General features: G+C 40.4%; 1 protein-coding gene across 1 annotated transcript; it reads right to left on the bottom strand.

Annotated features, from left to right (window-relative positions):
- Nucleotides 1–1,513: 1,513 nt before the first annotated feature.
- LOC142090042 (cell surface glycoprotein CD200 receptor 1-A-like) lies at nt 1,514–20,366 on the bottom strand. Its single transcript, XM_075167292.1, has 6 exons — nt 20,092–20,366; nt 6,805–7,113; nt 5,946–6,197; nt 5,037–5,136; nt 4,030–4,081; nt 1,514–2,731 (listed from the first exon to the last, which is right to left on the bottom strand). Exons 1-6 carry the CDS (start codon nt 20,159–20,161, stop codon nt 2,609–2,611), a joined length of 906 nt encoding a protein of 301 aa, XP_075023393.1. The 5' UTR covers nt 20,162–20,366; the 3' UTR covers nt 1,514–2,608.
- Nucleotides 20,367–21,202: the final 836 nt, after the last annotated feature.

Raw genomic sequence — 21,202 nt, 5'->3', positions numbered from 1 at the left:
GTAAAGGTGGGAGATACAAATTAAGTAAAATTAAATGTTGCAGCAAGAGATAGCATTGGTAAATGTGGTTAAAGCCAAAACATTTCTTTATGGGAGGAGCTGAAAAGCTGCTGACTTTCTTCCTGTGAGTCTGCAACATGCTGGGGAGTTGATAGGGCAGGCCTGCCTGACCGCTAAGAGACAGTCAACGCAGCACTTTTGCATGGAGGATGACTGCAGCACAATAGCAGCACATTGCAAAGAGAAGTAGCAAGTATCTTGACGGAGAAAGAGTGCAGGGAGGGACCTTCTGCTCTAGACCTTCTGTGCTGCTAGGAATAAAGAGCGTATTTGTATATATGTGTATACATAAGACCCTTAACATATTATTTATCACAGTCACAAACTAAAATCCTGTTTTCTGCCAACTTACTGCAGAGGATCTGGCTACATCCTTGGCTATGCTAATCAGTTAGGCACAGAAACAGTGGTCTTCCTGCCTACATGAAAGGGCAGGATTAGTTGCTGTGCTGGCTGCTTTGGCCTTCTAGCCACTTTGCTGCTTTGGGCTTCAGTTCAGAAGACATACATGCCATCATTAACAGCCTACATGACTTTTGACTCAAAGTGCCTGTAGCAGGCCTGATGTGGAACGAAGTAGAGGACGAAAGAAATAATGAACCAGTTAGCAACTTAGCAACGACCAGATCTGGGATATACATGATTTAGTCCAATGTAATAGGCTTATAAAGGATCGTAAAATCCTACAGCTAGACAGCAGGTTAGCAGGTAATATACTTCTGTAAATAAAACATATTACATATAAACTGGCAAGAATATACCTTCAAAAGCTGCTGTATCATAGGATGAACCCCACTTTATGGACACTGAAGAACATAAATGACTTTCCAGTCCACAGAAAAAAGTCTAAGAAGTGGTAAAACTGTTTTTGTGTGGGAAGAAAGATCATTGGCCATTATTACACCTATTTTAAGTGAGGGATTTCAGAGAATTATGACGGAGTTGACTGGCTCTTTTCCTTGGTAAGTCACTGGAAACGGAGGTTCCTTTAAAACTTTCTGTTTGTAGCTGATTAGCTGATTCAGCTTTGATCCCTTCCATTCCAAAATGACACACAGAAACGGAGAAAAGCAATACTTGCATGCAGAGAGCACCTGGACAAAAGTAGCTCTTTCATAGCTGGTAGAGTGAGAATAAATAACCAATTGTATCCATTTACATCAGTAATACATGTAGAAACTGCAATCAATTTAGAAGTCTGTTTTCCAAGCACTGGGTCATAGCCTTCGGGAGGCTCTCTCAAAGAAAGCTCTAGCAATGTGTGGCAAAGACATTTCTATGGTCTAAAAGAAAAATCTAGTTCTTCTGATCCTACCATCAGTCCAAGTACCCAGTCAGTCTTTAAAAATACTGAAATAAGAGGTAGTAAACAGGTTTACAAATGGATTTCTTTACTCTTACTGTAAAGCCAATTCATACTTTGGCTAGTAAGGCAAAAAGTTTGAGAACTGCTAGTATATAAAGGACAATTTATTTGACTTATTCCCAAAGGATATTTTGGGAAGGTGAGAAGAAGTTACCTCAACATTAGACACATTAAGCTATATAAGCTAATTTACATACAAAAAAGTGAACTTGCAAGTATATTTAAAAGAATATCAATAAAACATCTAGACATATGAATGAAAAAAATCTTCAGTTGTGGTAGTAAAAATAAATATGACTAGAATTAGCAAGCATTTTATCCTTTTTGTACATTATTGCACAGTTATAGAAGATATATTTGAACTTGTTTTGTTTTGTGAAATATTTGATGTTTCTTTCTATTAAAAGTAGCTTACTGGATTTGAGTAACATAATTCTCTTACAGTATCTTAATGCCAATACTCTTAAGAAAGAGAAGGATACCATATCTTCAGAAAATCTTATGAAAAAGTAATCATAACAATAATCTGAAATACAGAATGAACACATTTAGTGGAAATACTGAATATGAACCCAATAAGTAAATTAATCATGCTAGTGAAGTCTCTTTCTTAGTGGATGACCTTCTAAATTCATCACTTGTTTCCATTTTTAGAACTGGGGGATTAAAGGTCTTCCCTACCAATATATTCCGCCATTTGAGCTATTCTGTGACGATCAGTACTCAGGCCGCTATGTTAGTAATTTGTGAATTAGAAAAAAGTGGCTGTTGATTGAAGAGCGTTTCATTTTAGTTCAGACAGAACACTCCTCCCATCTCCCAAATGTGTGCCACATAGTGTCAAGTGCATCAAAGTAATGCCTAGAAGTGACTGACAAAACTAGGATCTCCAAGGCAAGAACAGCAAAGGAAAGACTGATCACAACAGCTTTTCCAGGAAAAACTACGGCATGGGATCAGTCACATTTTCCCAAGGAATAACAGGAAACCTGTTTCCTTTCCCAAGGAAGAAGGTAAAACAGGGAAAAAAAGAACTATACGGACTCATCAGCAAGCACAGGTGTTTGAACAGACCTAGTGAGCTATGTTGCCCCAAAATCTGAAGAAATCCTCTGAGAAGTTTCTTTCTACAACCAGTCCTTTATAAAGTGTCTCTCTCCCTTTCCAGTGTTGCTGAATCACTCATGTTGCTGTCGACAGTCCTTGTGGAAGATTCTGCCCCACTGTCAGATCAGACACTGAGTTGTAAATTACGTTTTCCTTCTGCACATAAGTAGTATAAGGTTCCACTTCCATTGTGTCATCCTAGCAAAACAAAACCAAAAACTGTAAATGCAAGGAGTAGTTTAGTTTGGCAGGATTCTGCAAGGCTTTCGTCTGGACTGAAGAATGTAACTGGGAAATAGTGCTCCCATATTTATTCCTCTTGGACTCAAGAAAAAAACCTCTATTGCTTTTTCTACCAGAGAATGTGTGTTGCTGTTTCTGTCAAAGCTGAGGTATTGGTTCACCTGCCTCCTTTTTCTCCCTTTCTACCCCACTTATTTCAGCCTGAAAGAAATTGTACTGGGGTCTAATTCTTTAGAAAGAGCGAATAACATGCTAGAGTCTTGACCATGACTGATTCCTCTATCAGTCTACAATTTCAGTCTACAGACACGCTAATGAAAGTTGTGTGATGTGACAGCAAGAACACTGGTACTTAACCCATTATTTTACATTAATGCAACTGCATCTGTCAGCAACAACTGGCAGGTAGGGCAGCAGAATAGGAAGAATAATAATAACTAGAATTGACTAAGTCTTTTCAGAAATTGAAACTGAAGAACCTTTTTTGGTTGATGACAGAATTTGAGCCTAGTGTCTACTGTAGGTGCACAGGTATTCACAATGTAGATGTAACACATCTTGCCTGCATAGAAATGCTGTTATTTATATTTGGTAGCAAAGAACAGAGACACAGAGCTGATAAGTGAATTGCTTAGCTACACAGGAAGCTTGTAACACATATGGAATTGAAGAATACCTCCCAGCTTGCAGCTCAGCACTCCTTCCATTGTTTTATAAAATGTTTTGTCTTCAGTATGGTTAGTTCTTTGATTGTGGATTGACCATACAAGATAAAGAGTGGCCTTCAGAGCTTGCACATTATCATTCTGGACATCAAGAGGGATATTCTTTTTTTCCCTGTGTCTGTTAATTTTGTTGTTTAATCCTCTTGTTTACTAATAGCTTTCTTAATATTCCCAACCCATGATATTGCAGTATCCTTCCTGAGTATTGTTTGTACAGCAGTTGTGGTCAGTGTATCTGATATGAACAGGGAGATGTGGTGGGACTCACTCCTTGCTAAGATAAAAGATGGGAGTTGCTGAGCCTTTGCTGTTGGAACATGCCTCTAATGTTTGCTCCAAGTCAAAATTATGGTGATGATAGGCTTTGTTTTGTCCTGAGATACGGCTAAGAGCAAACATGTAAGACATAGTAGCACCCGCTGAAAGCAGAGACTAAAAATCTAATGGTTTCCCTTTACTGACCATGTTTTCAGGGCTACCAGAAGATCCCTGATTTGGTGATGGTCTAATTTGCATCATTCTCCTTACCTGTGGGGAATGTGTAGGAGCAGTCTCAGGAGGTTTGGTTTTGTGGCACAGTCTGTTAAAAAGAAAACAGGTATTAAAACAAATTCCTTCCTCAGTCCTAGGTTTGGCTGGATCACAGCCTGCTTTGATCACAAGCTTATGAAACATTTCTTTTTCTTGTCATCAAGAGTAAAGCCAAAAAGCCTTCTCATGTCTCTCTCTCCTTGACTTTTGATCCTGAAATTATGGCATCCTGACTTTCTTTAGAGGTTTTTCTCATGTTTGTGGGAGCTTATGCACAAAGTGGAAGCAGAAGATTAAAATCAAAGTCCTCTGGAAAGATGTACAATTTGCAGTTAGTGAAATTGTATTGAACCAATTCTTCACCTCTGAGGGAGAAGGTTTGGGAGAAAAACAGTTTTGGAATAGGGGAAGGAGAGAACATAGCTGGGGTTTTCAGTACAGGTGCTAATTCAGCCTTTCTCTGCACAAATGATTTCTGTAGTTTTTCCTTGGAATTGCTTTTTTCTCCACAGCCAGTCCTAAAGGGGCTAGAGTCCAGCTTCACCCAGGGAGCTTTTTCATAAATACAGATCCAATCTGCTGTCCTCTCTGTTGATATGGCAGGATAGCACTGGTCAGTCTTCTGGCATTTGATAGAACTTATTAGGCAGCAGAACCAACCCCGTGATCTAAATAAGAGACACACTGACAGACTATCACCATATCTGAAGAACCGCTTTACTCTGCCAGTTTCCTATTAGAATGAAGAGCTCCCCTTTAGTGTAGCAGGCAATGCAATGAGGATCCTCTGCCAACTTCTGCCCATTTATATTTTACTCAGGTGCATTATTCAGTGAAGATGTGTGCAATGCACAGTGTCTGCAGTATAGAACTATTTGATGTAGTTAATTCAGTTATTCATAGCAGCACAGACTGACAGAATCATATGATTTCAAGATACAAACAGTACTTAAAGATTTCGTCTAGCACTAGACAATCTGTCCTTAGCACCCTATCATACATACCTGTCTCTGTGGAGCTTATAATAGTAAAGGACAGCTGTGAAGGTGATAATGCTCAGGAAACAAAGAATGATGGAGACATACAGGTTAAAGGCGTTGTTCTCTAAAAACAAAGAGTTAGTTTTAGTTACATCTTCTTACTGCTCAGTTTCTTTATTATTTCAGTATAAGATTAAAGCTGCTTTAGCACATACACACATTTTCAGCATGCTCATAAAATAAATATAATCCCCTTCAGCAGAAGGGGAAGTCGATAATGAAACTTGTCTGAGAAACACAAATGGAGTCTGTGTCAGAAACAAAAGCAGATCCCACAAATCCCACAGTGGACACTCATGATATTTTTTCACTAAGCCGTACCTGAGCTCCTCTCAAGGACTCAGCATATCTCAGTACTGCAACTCATGTGTAGTTCTCAAAAGCAACAAAAAAAGCAAAAACCAGAAACCAAATGTCATAGAATATCAGACATTCACAGCTCGGAATGAAGTGATTTATTTGTTTCTGCTGGCTACACAAGAGTTGGTTCTCTTTCTCTCTCTTGCTATGATCTGAGCAACAGACTTTACATTTTAATCTAAAAAAAATTTTGCTGATGTTCTGCTTCCAAGTGGTTATTTTAACCCTAAGATCATGACTGCTTTGTCTCTGTTTCCAACAATATTTCCACTACCAAAAGAATACTACCACACTTATGTATATCCCTCTTAGGGAAGAAACCATTTGGAAATAGTGTCTAGAACACAAACAAGCTGGCGATGTTTCTGGGCAAAGGCAGTTAGAGATGGCACTGTATAGGACTTCACTGAAGGTTTCTATAGCTTTTATAGATTTTCCTTCCTAGAAGGAACAAGAGTGTGCACAGGAGGCTAAACGGGATTTCGAACACCGAACACACAAAGGGAAGCTTACTTGAGGGACGGCAGGCTATGGACTTGCTCTGGTTCCCAGCTGGGTGGGACACAATGCAGGTTATATTGGTCACGTTGGTGCTGTGTGCTGTGAACTTGCTGAGAACAGTCACTGTCCCGTTGTCATGGCCTTCTTCCTTGGGGGTGGAGTTGCTCTCTAGGACCCACGAGACCTGAGCAGCCGGCCTCCCTGCCGCGGCCTCGCACACGGGGTTCCCGTGGTCATCACAGTACAGGGTCAGCCTGGGGGGGACTGCAAAGCGTCAGGAAGGGGAGATGCATGGAGTTAGTTTGCCGCAGTTGGGATAGGATGTTCTTGTTCTCCACCCAAAATGAAAAGAGGAGAATAAGGTTGGAGGTGCCATCCCATTACAGCGACATGGGCCAAAGTCACAAGAGACAAAGATCGTGCCTCTTTTTTCCTTTTCGACAACTCTCCCCCATTCAGGTGAGTTACCACAGCCATGTACCATTAGAGGAGGTTTCCCTGGACGTTGCGGTAGGGAATTATCCCAAATACAGGGCTGAATTAGACTTTTGTCCTAAGCAGCCTTCGTACACATGGTTTAAAACATATTTGAATGCCGGCATAAGAGGAAATGGGTCCGTTTTTACTGTCTGGATAAGAACATCCCATGTTTGATAGAATACCTCAGCATTTGGAAGTGTTAGTGTCACATGCGTTAGTTCTCTTAAATTAGTGTATTAATGATTGATTCTACAGGATAACCAGACGGATATGCAGAATCCTCTGTTAGTGTATTGGATTAGTATATCCCCTGGTGCATGGGGAGAGGAGCTTTATCTGTCCAGGCCCATGGTCCTCTGGAGACCTGTAAAATGAGGAAGCAGTCCCTTACCTAGCACGGTCAGGTGGTACGTCTTGTGGAAATTCCCTTCTGTTGCTACTACTTCGCAGGTGTAATTTCCCTCATGGGCTATTCCCACTTGCCGTATCTCAAGGGCAGGATCCCGATCTGGTCTGAATTTCCAGTTCATGCTGTCACTGCAGTTTGTTCTGTCTGTCTTGTTCTGATCAGCCCTGTATCCCAAGGTGCAGGGGCCTCCAACCTTGGGGTTTATTTTCCATGTTACCATAGTTATATTTGATTTGGGAGGGCAGGTGAGCACAGAGCTGTTACCTACTGTCACTGTCACTTTGTCGTTTCCTGAAGGAGAGAAAGGAGAAGGACGTGTGAGAAGATGCCCAGGGACGTCACTCATAGTTTTGGAGTTCTGGTCCGTGCTTCACAGAGAAGTGTCTGCACTGCTACAGGCCAGCATGAGGCCCTGTCTGTGCTCATCTGCAAATTGTCTGTCATCTTGTATGACAGCTGTGGATAATGGAGCCAGTGGCCTATCACAGCCTAGCCTCTCAATATTATCAACAAATTTCCCACCAGGGCTCATCTTAGTGGATAAGACAGATACTGGAGGAAGACCCTACTCCTGGCCATTGTCTTAAGCAGTTCAGCATCTGAACAGTGTGTTTGTATTGGCAAATCCTCCAGTGGGTTGCCACTTACAGACTGAAATGATAGAAATTTGACTATTGCATTTGACTGTATGCTAATGACTTTTCTCTGGGACTGTTGCTACCAATGAAGTAAACAACTTTTACTTCTGCATTCATACAAAATCCAACACTGTGGGCAAAGACCTTGTCTATATCTCTCAGACATGACCACAACATAAATAACAATGGTGGGGATTTGTGTAGGAGGAAAGGTTTTTGCCTTATGTCTCAGGGGTGTCTTTTCATTTTCTGAATCTTTGTGAACATATACATTCACACTATGAGTGTCCACAATGTGTACATATGCATGCACACTGTGAGTGTACTTTTTTTACTGCAGCAGTCCCCATAGGACATGAATGTAAGTCCTGCCCATCTTTGTGCCAGGCATGCAGCTACGAAGATGTAAAATATTCCCATATCCCTGTGCCTCTTGCTTGCAAGGCTAAGATTGCAGAGAAACTTTTTTCAGTTGATGTATCAACTGTGTTGGCTCTCTAATAGTGAGTATGTCTTGTTCTTGGAAACACGTTCTATTTTTTTCTTTCCATGACACTGATTCTTCTTTTGGGTTTTAAAAGGTGACTCTTGCTTGGAGTCAGGCACGATACCTCCTCTCTTTATCTTTTTGTGATCCATGAACTATGTACTTGAAGCTAGACATCTGTATGGAAAAGCTTGGATCTAGTCCTCTTGTCCTTTTTGGAAGTTGGCCAAAATTGGCCATTGAAGGGCCATTGAAGGGCAGAGAGCCAGACCACTATTACGGCTCCTCTGTGTGGTGTGTTTGTTCAAGACAAGTTACACCCTCAGGATTGCCTTTAATTTTGGGTTTTTTTTTGCTTATGGGTCCCTGAATTTCTTCTTAGCCAAGAAAGTAATTTGCCCGGGTTTTCTTTTTCCACAGGCTTTCAGGACTGATTCTTTTTTGCACATATTGAACATAAGTCGTGCTTGCTCTCTTTATATTGTCCAGATTTGGGACCCCTTATCTGCCTGTGTCTTCAGCTGACTCATCCAAGGGGTCAAGTTTTTAACCCCAAGATTCATTTCACTATTTCCTTGACCATTGAAGCCTCTCAACATGATGCCACCTTTGGGACAGTTGGTTCTCTTGCTTTGTTTCAACTAGTCACATTGGGACCTTTTCTTTAATAAAGTATTCTGTGATGGGTTTTGTTTGCAGTAGAGGTACATGTGGGCAAGCACTCAGAGGTGAAAGAAAGGTTACCTGTAACTGTTCTTCAAGATGAGTTGCTTATATATGCATTAGTGTTGCTTACACTTATATAGGCAGCCCACCCTCCTTCGTGAGGCACTTTTGAGACTGAGAGAAAACAAGAGTCTGAGGCACAGGTGGTAAACCAGTGTGAAGAGTAGGTGAGGGAATGGGACATTTGTGTCCTTTGGGTCCTGCTGAAATTAAAAGCAAACAACCCCAAAAATCCACAATGTATATATGTGTATAAATAATCACCTGAAGAAGACCTGTTACAGATAAATAACCTAAGTGCAACAACTAATGAGTTAATAGGAATAATACCCATAGCTGTATGGGTAAGCCAGCCTCCATTTACCACCTCACCCATTTCCTCTTTTAATAGGTGACCATTAAACCTTGGGACTGTAAACCACTGATCTCTGAGTGTCTCTGGTGGAACCCCCAGTTGCTCTTTCCTTGGGCTGAGTAATGGTTTTAGTGGCATTCTGAGAGCTGTTCATGAGAAGAAAATCAGAGTACTAATTTCAAAGCATGTGTTTATCTGGAAGGAAAACAAAAGTTAATGAACCTGATTTGTACCAACAAATGAGTTTTTCACAAATTATTCCAAATATGTTAAACCCCTCCCCAAACCTTTCAAGCAGATATACTAAAGAGGCAATTGAAAGTTCAGCTGGAATATGGAAAAATTAGAAGACCTAAGTTTTGTGTGATTAATCAAACCTTTGTCAAAGTCTTCCTCAGAGGTACCAGACCTGACTTTGTTGTGTTTCTCTATCCCCTACCCAGAGCTGGAATTCTATTACCTCTGCTGGCTGGCACAATGTGAAGCCCAGTTCCTGAACATTCACAACACTATAAGAAATGGTCTTAATGAGCACCAACTTCAAATTATTAGTCAAATCATTACTATTAGCCTCTTTGAGAAAACTACAGTTGGTTTTACCTTAATAATATTGTCTGAAATCTCATTATATTCTGGAATCTAGGTGAATGAACCATTCCAGCTCAACCACTTTTCCTTCTGTTTAGCTGTGTTCTTGGGAAATGATTTCTGACTTGCAAAATGAACACAGTTCACTGCATTTTAACTACCTAAAGATTCCTTCAAAAGTTTTTGCCTTTTCATTTTGAGGATTATGTACCCTTTCAGTGAAGACATTTCCAAACCTAGACCTAGCTCCAGATTGATAGAAGGTGTAGCTGCAATATTGCCTCACAGTACACTACACCATACAGTGCTGTAATGTATTAGTTACTCCAGCTGTATAACATGGAAATCAGAGTGTAATTCTGAGAAGGTTTTTTTTGCTGGTAGAAGAGGAAAATTAGGTGGGGATAGTATTTCACTGAAGCCATCCACTTCCCATTTCTATTAAATAAAGGAAATAATACTTAGCTTCCTGCTGCTCAATACTGCCAGGATTCATCGATTAATGTTTCCAAGCATGGCAGAAGAAGAAAAGTGCTATCTATTCACACCATTTTCTGATACACAAATTACCCACCAGCCCCACAAATGCTTGTTTCCTTAATTCAATTGTCAACAGTGTTCTGTGATAAATTATTACACTGGAAGAGTTTTTAAATGACGAGTTTTTCTGCTTAATGGCATTTCAAGAAAATGTGAGGTGTGTGTTTTAAACTCAGGCGATTTTACCAGGAGAGGAACTGAAAGAAGCCTTTTGTCTCATGATGGTTTCTGGATGCGAGTTCTATGAATGTCTCTGAAAACTGGAGAACAAAGTGTTTCCTCTCCCAGTTTAACACTGCCAAGAGCCTCGGAGCTCTGAGTCATGTCATCGGTGTGGCTGACCTCAGCTGCAAATGACTAAGCAAACCTAAGCATTCAAACTGCCTGTGTGTTGGCGCTGGGGTTTCTTTGGATAATGTTTGCAAATGTTGCCCAGGAATGACAATGTTGTGCATATTTAACTGTGTACAGTTTCATGTACATGTTAAAGCAGTATCATTTTACTTGTCATTCAACTCTGCATCTCCTAAGCAGTCTATTGCAATGTGCAAGTTCCCCAACATAACAGCTTGTGTGCTTCAAGACTGTAAAGAAAGAGGGAGTGAAAGTGGTGCTTTCTGCTATGCCTTTCTGTCATGTTCTTCCCTGAATGAATCAGGTACCATTCACTTCAAACGATAAGCCACATCAGTCAGCTTAAAATCTGCTGAATCATGTTTAAGTACACTTTTAGGTTTACGGTAAATTTGTAGAAGCATTCTGAATTCCCCTGTATCTTGTTATTAATTTAGAAGGCTTTTAGCAAGGCAGGAGTTTTTCCCCAGATGGTAGATTAATTAGTAAAAACTCTTCTTGTTTATCCTATCCTTACATATATCTTCCTACCATTGTAAAGAGGACTTATGAAATAATAAAATAAAACTGTTTTCACTTTACTGCCCTCTTTCATTGCTAGAGTGCAAGTAAGTGGCATTAGTGTAAATATGAATTGTGTACTTCTTCCTTGCTTTGCTTCTTTTCTCATGCATGCTGCTAGAAACATGATCTTTAGACTGCTTTTACAGAAGAAGAATGCATATGCAAAAAATCCTTAAAGGTTTGGTTAATTTGTATTTCTGAAATAACTTTGAAGACCTCCTCTTAAGGTGGAATAGGGAATATATTTTTATCTCTGTAGAACAGACATATTTTATTAGAAGGAGGTTTTATCCTATATTATGATCCTGTTAGCCTGTTAGCATTCTCCTAAGAACTGTCTAAAAACTCTGAGTGTCTGTCTTTGTGTTGAAGGCAGAGAAAGAAAAAAAACGGTAAGGGAGCAAAGCGTAACTGCAGAGCCTGCACCTATTTTGATCCTCTTCCAGTTCGATGTGGCATGGAAGCATGTTGTGATGGCAGAGTGCTGTGGATACCTTTTAGACTGAGTCCCAAAACCAGCGTAGCCAGGCTGATAGTTCTGCTGGGCATTTGCTCATTAGCCCTGCTTATCAGCCATGTGGAGATGGTTATAATGCTTCCATTTCTATAGATGCTCACTCGCATTATCGTGTGGTGCAAAAATCTTCCAGCGTGCTTGCTATTCTCCGAAGAAAGCATATGCAAAAAGAGAGCTCTGCTTCATCTTACCACAGAGCGTGGTACCAAGTTCAGATAATTTAAGGTTTTGAACTGTGTGAGCTAAAATCTTGTTACTCACAAGCAAAATAGGACTGGGCCTGGGTAATACTTGGTGAGAAGCTTCCAGATCATAGTGTCAGCCATTTTCATAACAGTTTCTGATGAAAAGATGTTTTACCTTTCTTTGCCTTACTTCAATCTAAAATACAGTCTAATGAGATGTCAAGACTTGCTGTTTTTCACCACAGAGTTAGCTTTATTTAAAAACAGTCCAAAATGTATATTCTCAGGAATTAATCTGTAAATAGCTATGGGATCAACCAGCACAAAGGCAGTTCTGAAAATAGAAATTATCCTCATCCCTATCTTGTCCTTCCTGGTCAGCCACAACATTTCCTTCAATTTGGAGATGTTGATAGGACCTCATCTTGGGGTGAAGTTGGACATGCCCTACTTTCTCTTTCTAGTGAGCGTATCAAAAGCCATCTACTCTCTAAAAGTTTTATTAGAACATAAACCAATATGCTAGAAAGTGATAGTTCTTTAGGGAACTCAGAATTGCTAGCTATACTCATGAAAAAAAAAAAAAAGGCCTGAAAATAAATCTTTCCTCCTCTCTGTTTCTTTACAGAACAGGTTCTTTCCCCCAGTCCTCTCTTCTACTCCACCAGCTTTCGATGACTTGTCAGGCTGCACAGATTCCACATGATTTCTTCTGAGCTCCTTTTTCCATCACTTCTATGACTTCTTGTGGGTCTGCTCCAACCAAGCCCTTTGCCAGGGTCTCCCCATCTGCTTTCTTTGCCCTCCTTATGCTGCCTGCCCCAGCCTGCACTCTTGGGTATGTACTCAGCAGCTCTGAGGGAAGACACAATCTCCCTTTCCCTCCAGGAATTTCACTAAACCTAAAGAGTGTGTGTCTGCTCTGCAGGAGAACTAAACAAACAAAAGTATTCCACGCTGTTAAAAAGGGAAGGTTCAGCGCTGCAAGTGTTTTAATTCAGACCTGTCACTCCACTACTGTTTTCTGGAATGGTGCTTTCGTACTGTAAAATGGCTAAAAGTCAGTTGCTAAAGTTTCCTCTGTGATAGCTGATTGGTTTATGACCAATATATCAGGGCATATATGCCATACACGTCAGCATTTATTCAAACAAAGGCTCGGAAACAAGCCCGTACGTTGCACTGCTACTTCTCTCAAGGTGAAATCCCATGTTATAGCTAAGCTGAACTGACAGCTTGCTGTAGCTGAAAAAGGGGATAACCAGTGCAGCAAAGGCCTCATTCTCTGTGGGTCTGCAGAGAACAAGAAATTTGAAGAGGTGTGAGCTATCAAGCTCATCTCAGTGCAGCAATAACTGTAGGATGATAATTAATGTCAGTACTGTTAATTATTTCATTACACACAAGAGAGATTAAATGAAGGATTGTATATCTACACATTTATTGTAAATAACTTTTCATTTTCAGTCTTATTCTTCACAAATGAGTGGACTCTGGAAAATAGCAATCATTTTTTCTGTTAGCCAAAAGGAGCAGAGCTCAGGATCCCAGGAGTACGTGCTGTCTGTCACACTGGTGTAGAAAATAGGCGAGTCAGGTTCCAGGAGTTCTGTACAGCTGCGGGCTGAACCGTCCTATTTTGGTTGTGGATGCAAATCCATCATGAGCAGGTTTCACGTTGGAGACTCATCTGACAGGTGGGTAGGGTAGGAGGCCTTTAGACAGACGTCCTCCAATTTGACTCCAGCCTCTGAAGTTCGTTTAATTATAATACTAAAAATATTATGCCATCCGTCATTGTCTCTCCTTGATGGTTGAAGAAGATTTTAAGCCATGTCTGAGGAGGTTCTCAAGCTCTATTCCAGTGCACTGAGTGCACATTCCAATGCACTGACAGATTCTGCTTTTATGTTTGAAAATGGACATATTCTTACTCAGGAAAAAAACAAACTCAGTTGAGGAGTTCGCATTTGTTTTTCAAAAATGTGCTGGTTACTATTGTCGTGCTAAGATTACTGTAACTGAAAAAGATTGGGGGAAAGACTTTGCTCTGTTTTTTTAACGTGGTTTATGTAGTGTGTTTGACAGCTCTCGTGGATAACTAGTTGCACCGGTTCCTTTGCAGTGTCACTTACTTAGTCATTTCTCCTGTTTCTCAGAGTCTTTCTCACAGTAAAAGGAGAAAGAAAGATTTTAAAAACAGGAAAATTTGATTGTGAAGCCACTAAAATTTTCAGGGGAACCACTGCAAAATCAGACAGCTACACAGCTTGAAAGTGCTTTTGATTGCTTTCAAATAGGGAAGATTTCCAGCCTCTGTTATTCTTTATAGCAGGTTTTAATCCACAGTAGAACTTTTTCTTGCCCCCAAAATGACTCAAGTTCCATGACAGCCTCTTCAGAAATTTAGCTGTTAAAGAGTTTTTCACACTGTAAAGAGACTGCTTTACTTTCTCAGACATAATCCTATTATTTCTTACAGTAACAATCTACCACAGCGTTTTGGTGCATCCCCTCCCACCCACATATTGTGACGTATTAAACTTAGAGGTATAATGAACTGAAACAATGATCATACCACAAGCAAATGACTAACTGTATCTTGGAATGAATATATTATATGAGTCATAGCAAGTCATAATCAAAAAGGCAGTACCGGATGCTTGGAAGAGGCCAGATACAACAGGCTGAGCTCTGCATCTGTCTTCCCCCTCTACTGCCACAGAGTGCCTGTGACACTTAGCAAGGCTCGTCTTGAATGAAGTAAGAGATGAACAAGCAGAAGTGCTTTGTACTAGGGTAGGGATTGCTAAAGTACTGACAGAGTTTTATATGTGGTAGCTTTGTGACTCTGAAAATGTAGCCACAACAGCACAGGAGAGGGTGTAGGCTGAAAACCAGCCCTGCGTGTCAGGTGAGTAGTAAGTAGTTAGACTACTCTAATTTTCATGATAGAAATACATGAACCGGCTGGCCTGAGCCTATATGACTCTGTTTCCTGAAGCTGCGATCACAGTTTTTTCAGCATGGACATATCCTTAAAAGGACACAATAAGAGACTTATACCTTTATTGTTAGTTTCCCACTCACACTCTTTTATCCATACTCGTCATTATTCCTTGAAAATATCTTCTATTCCCATTTCATTCTATTTAGGCTTTTTTCCTATCTCCAGAAATTCCTTTCTTCCTCATTCTCAAATTCTTCTTTTGTTCTCCTTTTAACACATTTCTTTTCTGCCACCATTACTGTGTCACTTGCAGTATTGTGCTGGTTTTGGCTGAAAACAGTGTTGATAACAGAGGGATGTTTTCGTTATTGCTGAGCAGTGCTTACACAGAGTCGAGGCCTTTTCTGCTTCTCACCCCACCCCACCAGCGAGTAGGCTGGGGGTGCACAAGAAGTTGGGAGGGGACGCAGCCGGGACAGCTGACCCCAACTGACCAAAGGGACATTCCATACCATATGATGTCACGCTCAGCATATAAAGCTGGGGGAAGAATATGGAAGCGGGGGGACATTCGGAGTGATGGCGTTTGTCTTCCCAAGTCACCGTTACACGTGATGGAGCCCTGCTTTCCTGGAGATGGCTGAACCACCTGCCTGCCGATGGGAAGTAGTGAATGAATTCCTTGTTTTGCTTTGCTCGCATGCGCGGCTTTTGCTTTCCCTATTAAACTGTCTTTATCTCAACCCATGAGTTTTCTCACTTTTGCCCTTCCGATTCTCTCCCCCATCCCACCGGGGGGGAGTGAGTGAGCAGCTGTGTGGTGCTCAGTTGCCGGCTGGTGTTAAACCATGACAAGGATAAACCTCTTTCCTACTGTGTCATACAAGCTGAAATAGCAACCTTAAAACACAGCCAGAAAAATACGCTTTGCCATTGTAAATTCTGGTTTTCCAGTATAAAGTTCCTGCAGCATGGCTGGATTTTTTTTAGATTGCAAACTTTAATATGACTTTATATGTTGCTTAATAATGAACCCAAGGTTTCAATCTTCCCATTCAAGGTGGAATATACCTTTGCAGTTGCAATTAAGTATACCTTAATTTTTCTATGATCTTTTCATTCTCTTTAGCTTTCTCCAGTATCTTTTCAAGCAGTCATTCAAGACAGCTGATTTTGAAGGCAAAGGAAACATGTTAAAGCTCACCTAGTAAGAGATACAGTTTGATACAGTGTCCTTTGAAAATCATAAATTAAGCTGAAGAATAGAGGGACAACTGGAGTGAAACATGATGGATAAAGAACTGGATTAAGGAGAGAAAGCAAAAGGCATTGTTAAAAGGAGATGTGACGTTGAAGGTAGCTTGCTAATAATGTTTCTCAGCAGATGATTTTTACGGTAATTCTGTTTAACGGTTTTACTAATGGCATTGGCATTGTATCAGGAGTGTGTGAGGAAATTTGTTGAAAGCAGGAAGAATATAGCATTATTAATATAAAGAATGGAAATGTCACACAAGAAGAACCAGGTGACCTTGATGAGCAGAATGGTAGGTGTGTGCTGAAATTCAGCAGCTCAAAATGTAATAACAATAAAAATAGGTAGTGCAACAAATTTAGGCTGAGAATCTTGCCTCAGTCAGGATTAAAACCAGCCTTTCAATAAGGTGGGTGCTTTTTTTGGTGCGCAGATTGTTTATGAAAAGTGTTTCATTATATAACGCCTGCAAAAAAAGGCCATTTGATGCAGTGTTGTAGGGGTCCTTTCTGAGGTTTTGTTTCTACCCTCACGTAAATGGGCTATGTCTCAATATAAACATGACTTTGCAGAAAAAAGGATGGGTATACTTCTTTAATGAAGGAATTAGTTGGTGTTTAAATGATGTGTTAGAGTCGTCCAGCTTGCAGAACAAACACCGTTGGCCAAATCCTCAACTGCTAATAAATCATCACTGAACTTAACAAGCTGTCGCATATTATATCAGTCTGGCTGTAAACTTTAAACTTGGTATAGCAACTTCTGTCCTTCCAGAATGTGAGCTGGAATGGATGAGGGGAGAAGGGATTTACACTGGATGCCAAAGTGCCTTGGGTACTATTTCTTTCAGAATAGCACTGTGACACCATGTGTAACAAAGTGCAAAGGCCCCCCACTTCTTAGTACAGAAACAGATACGGAATGTTTTATATTCTGTTCTGCATGCTGAACTTGGCCTTTTACTCTCTTCCTCATGAGAAGAAGAATAAAATAAGTTGTACTGTTTATTTATGCTTAAGTGGCATTTTCCTGCTATTCTAAATAAAAATAGATCATTGACGGCAAACGGTAGGTTGTATGCCCTCTTTTTCATACTTTGCAGAAAGCAGATAAGGGACTGCTATGAAAACATGCTTATGACCTCATTTTTATATGGTTAAAATCTCAGTCATATCTTATTTAGTGCTTAGCTTTAGCATAGTACTTTTCTTCCTAGCATTTTCTTACTCCATACAAAGATAAGGCAGCATAAGAAGATTCCTTACACTTTTTTCTTATGAATGATTGTACCTCTAAAGAAAAAATATATCAACTGTGAGTTTTAAGTAGCATGCACTTCTACAAGTGCATTCCCAATTAAAGAAAATCTACTTTGTAGTCATGTAGTATGTGGTCAACCTGCAAGACTGAACTTCCTTGTTTCCATGGTTTTGAAATTAGACATGTTCAGACATTGCGTTTGAACCACAGCAAAGTAAAACGTTAATGTCACAAGGACATGCTTTGAAGATCGTACTAGGGCAGTTTGGATGTCTTCTGAGAAAATTTTTGCTTAATTTAATAGTACATAATTCTGTTTTAAGCATTTGGGTAAGAAAAACAGGCTGTTTGGATTCAGGTGTTTTTAGGGTAAAAGAGGTCAGAATGATTCCAGCACATATAGACCCAAAGGAGCAGCAAAGAAATAGTGAAATGGAGACAAATATAAGTTTACCAGAATAGTTTTTTAGTCTATGATTTTTTGTATATGGAGCAAGATTCCACGGTAAACTAGAATAGGAGGCAACAGAGACAGGAGCACTTAACCACACTAGGACAGAGAAAGTAAGAAGGCAATAAAACATTACTACACTAGTGAAAGAGAATTTGTAAGTTATATTAAGGAAAGAAACTAAATGAAAGCAGTAGCCTTCAAGAAAGTTATCTATGCAGGTAAACTTGAACTCTAGCCAGGTTGCTCTGTAAATCTACTTCACTTTTATTTACCTCATACACTCTAATTCCAGCACAGATGCAATGCCACTGAGTTCAATTTTTTACTATTGATAAAACTGAACTAACCATAGAGAATCACATCTCATTACTGACAACGAATTTCTTGCAGCTTCCTCTGAAGTGCTTAGTCATATCTATAGTCACAGGATACAACTGCAGATGCAGGACTTACACAGTCCAACATTGCAAATGTTAATCCAATAAAAAGATTTGTTGCATGAACCTCTCATGGAAGATCTTGCCCTTTTTTATCCCCTTTCCTTTGGAGTATGTACACAACCACCTGAGGTGTCCTGTCTGCTTAGTTAAACTAGAGAAGTCTTCAAAATGTTACCAAAAATATTTTAATTTTAAGTCTTTTCCACTGCTGCTACTATGAGGATTGTCGCAGAAGGATTGTTAGTACAGGTCATGCACCAGCAGCTTCAGTAGCATATTATCCAACTCTACTTGGGGGCAGATCTAGATGTGACAATCACGAAGTGGCCTCAGCCTTGCTTCTGAGCTGTCCCTTCTATTGTTGTAAAAACTAACCAAACCACACAAACAACATGCTAAGGAAATGTTAAGGAAATGCTAATGCTGATAAAGGTTGGTTACACACAACAGTTTTTGCATGACTCTATTTCATTCAGAGTAGCTTGCTCTAGTCTTCAGAAGGGGCGACATAGTTCTTTCTGAGCTTCATACAACACTAAAATTCTCTGGATAGAACATACACATTGGATCAGTTTGAGACGTTTAGCCTGTGATCTCTGAAGAAAAAAACTTTTTGGCACTGGATTTTTTTAAATATTTCCAGCAAAGTCCATTTTAAAAAAGAATTTTTGCCAGTAGGATTCCCCTTTGTCTCCCCCATTTTCTTAAACATGTTGCGACATGTCCATATTCCTTTACTTTTTGAGCAGCCGTATTCAAAAATGTAGACTGCCATAATCCGTATGTATGACCCTGAGCATGTTCCTTTGCATTACCTACAGAGTAGGGGCAGGTTTTTCCAGTGTGCCTGTTGTGAGGTTATCGATGCAAAGTTTAATAATGTTTGTGAAGTATTTGAGGTTTTTCCAATGGGTAACACTGAGGTAACCATTTTGGATCCCTCATTTGATCAGCCAAACACATTATAGTCGGGTGTTCCCTCACTGCCAGCAATGACTGCATCCGTTTTGCTTTAAAATAGCACCAACGAGCCATTTTTATTTTCTGGCCAAGTGGAATGGAATAACTCATGTCCATGCAGTTTAATTTTACCTGTCCATAATAGGAATGGACACATGCATGTTACATATTATTCAGAGATGTCCCTAGTTTAATTTGGATCTCACAGACCTACCTGCCTTCTCCCTCTATATATAGGCAGTTTAGGTTTCTGGAACTGCTGCTCAAATCTCTAGTTCCATTACCATGTCCCCGGACAGCTGCATGGTGTCTGGAAGAGCCCAAGCTCTAGACATGCAAATGTACAGTATGTGGGAGACATTAACTGCTGTAGCTAAACTATATTAACACTAAGTCAACTACACTAAACGTTGGGGTTAGAAAGGCTTAGGAGTGCCACTGTTTTTGGCACAGAAGCCTTTCCCACTCTTGATACTGACCACGCCCATTAGCCTCCGAACAAAATTCCAGAAATTGCTCCCTACTGTCAGCACATCAATGATCTTCCACCACTCCTCAGAAAGACGCAAGAGATCCCTGCCCTATTTCAGAGTATCTGCAGCCTCTCTTCAGCAGAAAGCACAAGGCCAAAAGCTTCAAGTTCACAAACACTTTCCCGGGCATATTTTTAATATGTCAAATGGATCAGTTTCTCAGATGATGTGGATTTAGAGGTCTGAGTAAAAAGGCTATCTGTGACAAATGGTACATTCCCAGCTAAGGGTCACTAAATAATTGCCTACATGGAAGTCACAGGGATAATGCCTGGCAGCCTTGTGTCCACTAAGAAAAGAAGAGCAGGAGTGGATATTGGGGAAGCATGTTTTAGTTGTGCTCCATAATTTTTAGCAATTAAAGGAAGTCACAGCATGATGAATAGCTTTTATGGAAAGAAAATATCTGTGCACATTTCCCCTTCTTCCATCCCAATGGCTGAGTAGTCCCAGTTAGACTCACCTACTGTTCTCGTGACCTTGGTGATGGTGAGCAGCACAAAAACACACACAGTCTTCCCAGCAATCTTCATGTCGGCTCCTGCTTTCACGGCTTGGGCAGCTCCGTCACTCCATCCATCCCGCCGCCAGCCTAGCTGTGGTTATGGGGAGTATTTCTTCCCTGCCAGCGCATCCTCAGCAGCCAATGCCAGTGTTTTCTCTCCCCCTTTCCCACTCGTCTCCTCTAGCTGTGCGTGCTCCTGATCGACTGGCTCCTCAAAGCTGGAGAGGTTCCTCCTTCTGACTTTTCAGAGCACTAGGCTTCCTGTGCTGAGAGCCTAGGCGAAAACACTGAGGAAACAGATTGAACAACTCTGCCTTCCGTTCATTGGCTCTCCTCAGGAGGCTGATGAGTGAAGATAAACCCTGCAGCAGAGCTCAGAGGGGGTAAAAGCAGAGGAGATTATTCGAGGCTGAGTTTAACATCAAAAAGGAAATCTTAGTCTTGGGAAGCTATAGAGAAACTTATTCCTCATATTTGTCACTATTACTACTACTACTACTACTGCTATTTCTTTGTCACTGCCTCCAATAAAATTCCTCCTCGTGTCTTCCTCAAAAAAAAAAGCAGTCTCAAGTCTTCTCTGTGGCATTTTTAGTATTTCTCCCTTCAGTAGCTACTTCGCTACTGGCAGCGTAGTTCTCATCTTGAACAACAAGGCTTTCCAGACCCTGGGGGGAGAAACGGAGTTTTGAGGGGAAAGAAAAGTCTATTTTACATACTTTTCAACAGAAATAATACAGAAATTGAAGCTGGGCCACATCTTTCATTGAAAAACTGTTCGTTTTTTTCAGAATACTGTTGTGTGGTTTTTTTTAAAATAATACTGTACCTGTTTCCCCACTTCCTCACTGATCTAGTAATTTAAGATTCAAGGTTTCTTTTCCTTTCTTAAGCCACTGCACTTCCCCAGCACAGTTCTGTGGGCCAGCAGTAGAGAAAAGGCCTCAGCTGTTGAAAGCTACAAGTCAGAATAATTACCACTGAGGACAGAGACATAAGAGGTAAAGACAGAAAACAGATCAAAGTTGGCAGGAAATCGAACTGCTCAGGAGCTAGGACTGCACACCAC

The sequence above is a fragment of the Calonectris borealis genome, chromosome 1 (genome assembly GCF_964195595.1).
Source record: "Calonectris borealis chromosome 1, bCalBor7.hap1.2, whole genome shotgun sequence".
In the NCBI taxonomy this organism is placed as follows: Eukaryota; Metazoa; Chordata; class Aves; order Procellariiformes; family Procellariidae; genus Calonectris; species Calonectris borealis.
The sequence above is the reverse complement of the archived record's forward strand: the minus strand, read 5'-3'. Positions and strand labels throughout refer to the sequence as shown.

What these genes read in the sequence shown, in the direction of transcription:
- LOC142090042 (XM_075167292.1), bottom strand. Translation starts at nt 20,161, where the DNA reads ATGAAGATTGCTGGGAAGACTGTGTGTGTTTTTGTGCTGCTCACCATC. An exon ending in CATAGCCTGCCGTCCCTCAA is followed by an intron (nt 5,137 to 5,945) that starts GTAAGCTTCCCT and finishes CTTTGTTTTTAG; the next exon opens with AGAACAACGCCTTTAACCTG. An exon ending in TATAAGCTCCACAGAGACAG is followed by an intron (nt 4,082 to 5,036) that starts GTATGTATGATA and finishes TCTTTTTAACAG; the next exon opens with ACTGTGCCACAAAACCAAAC.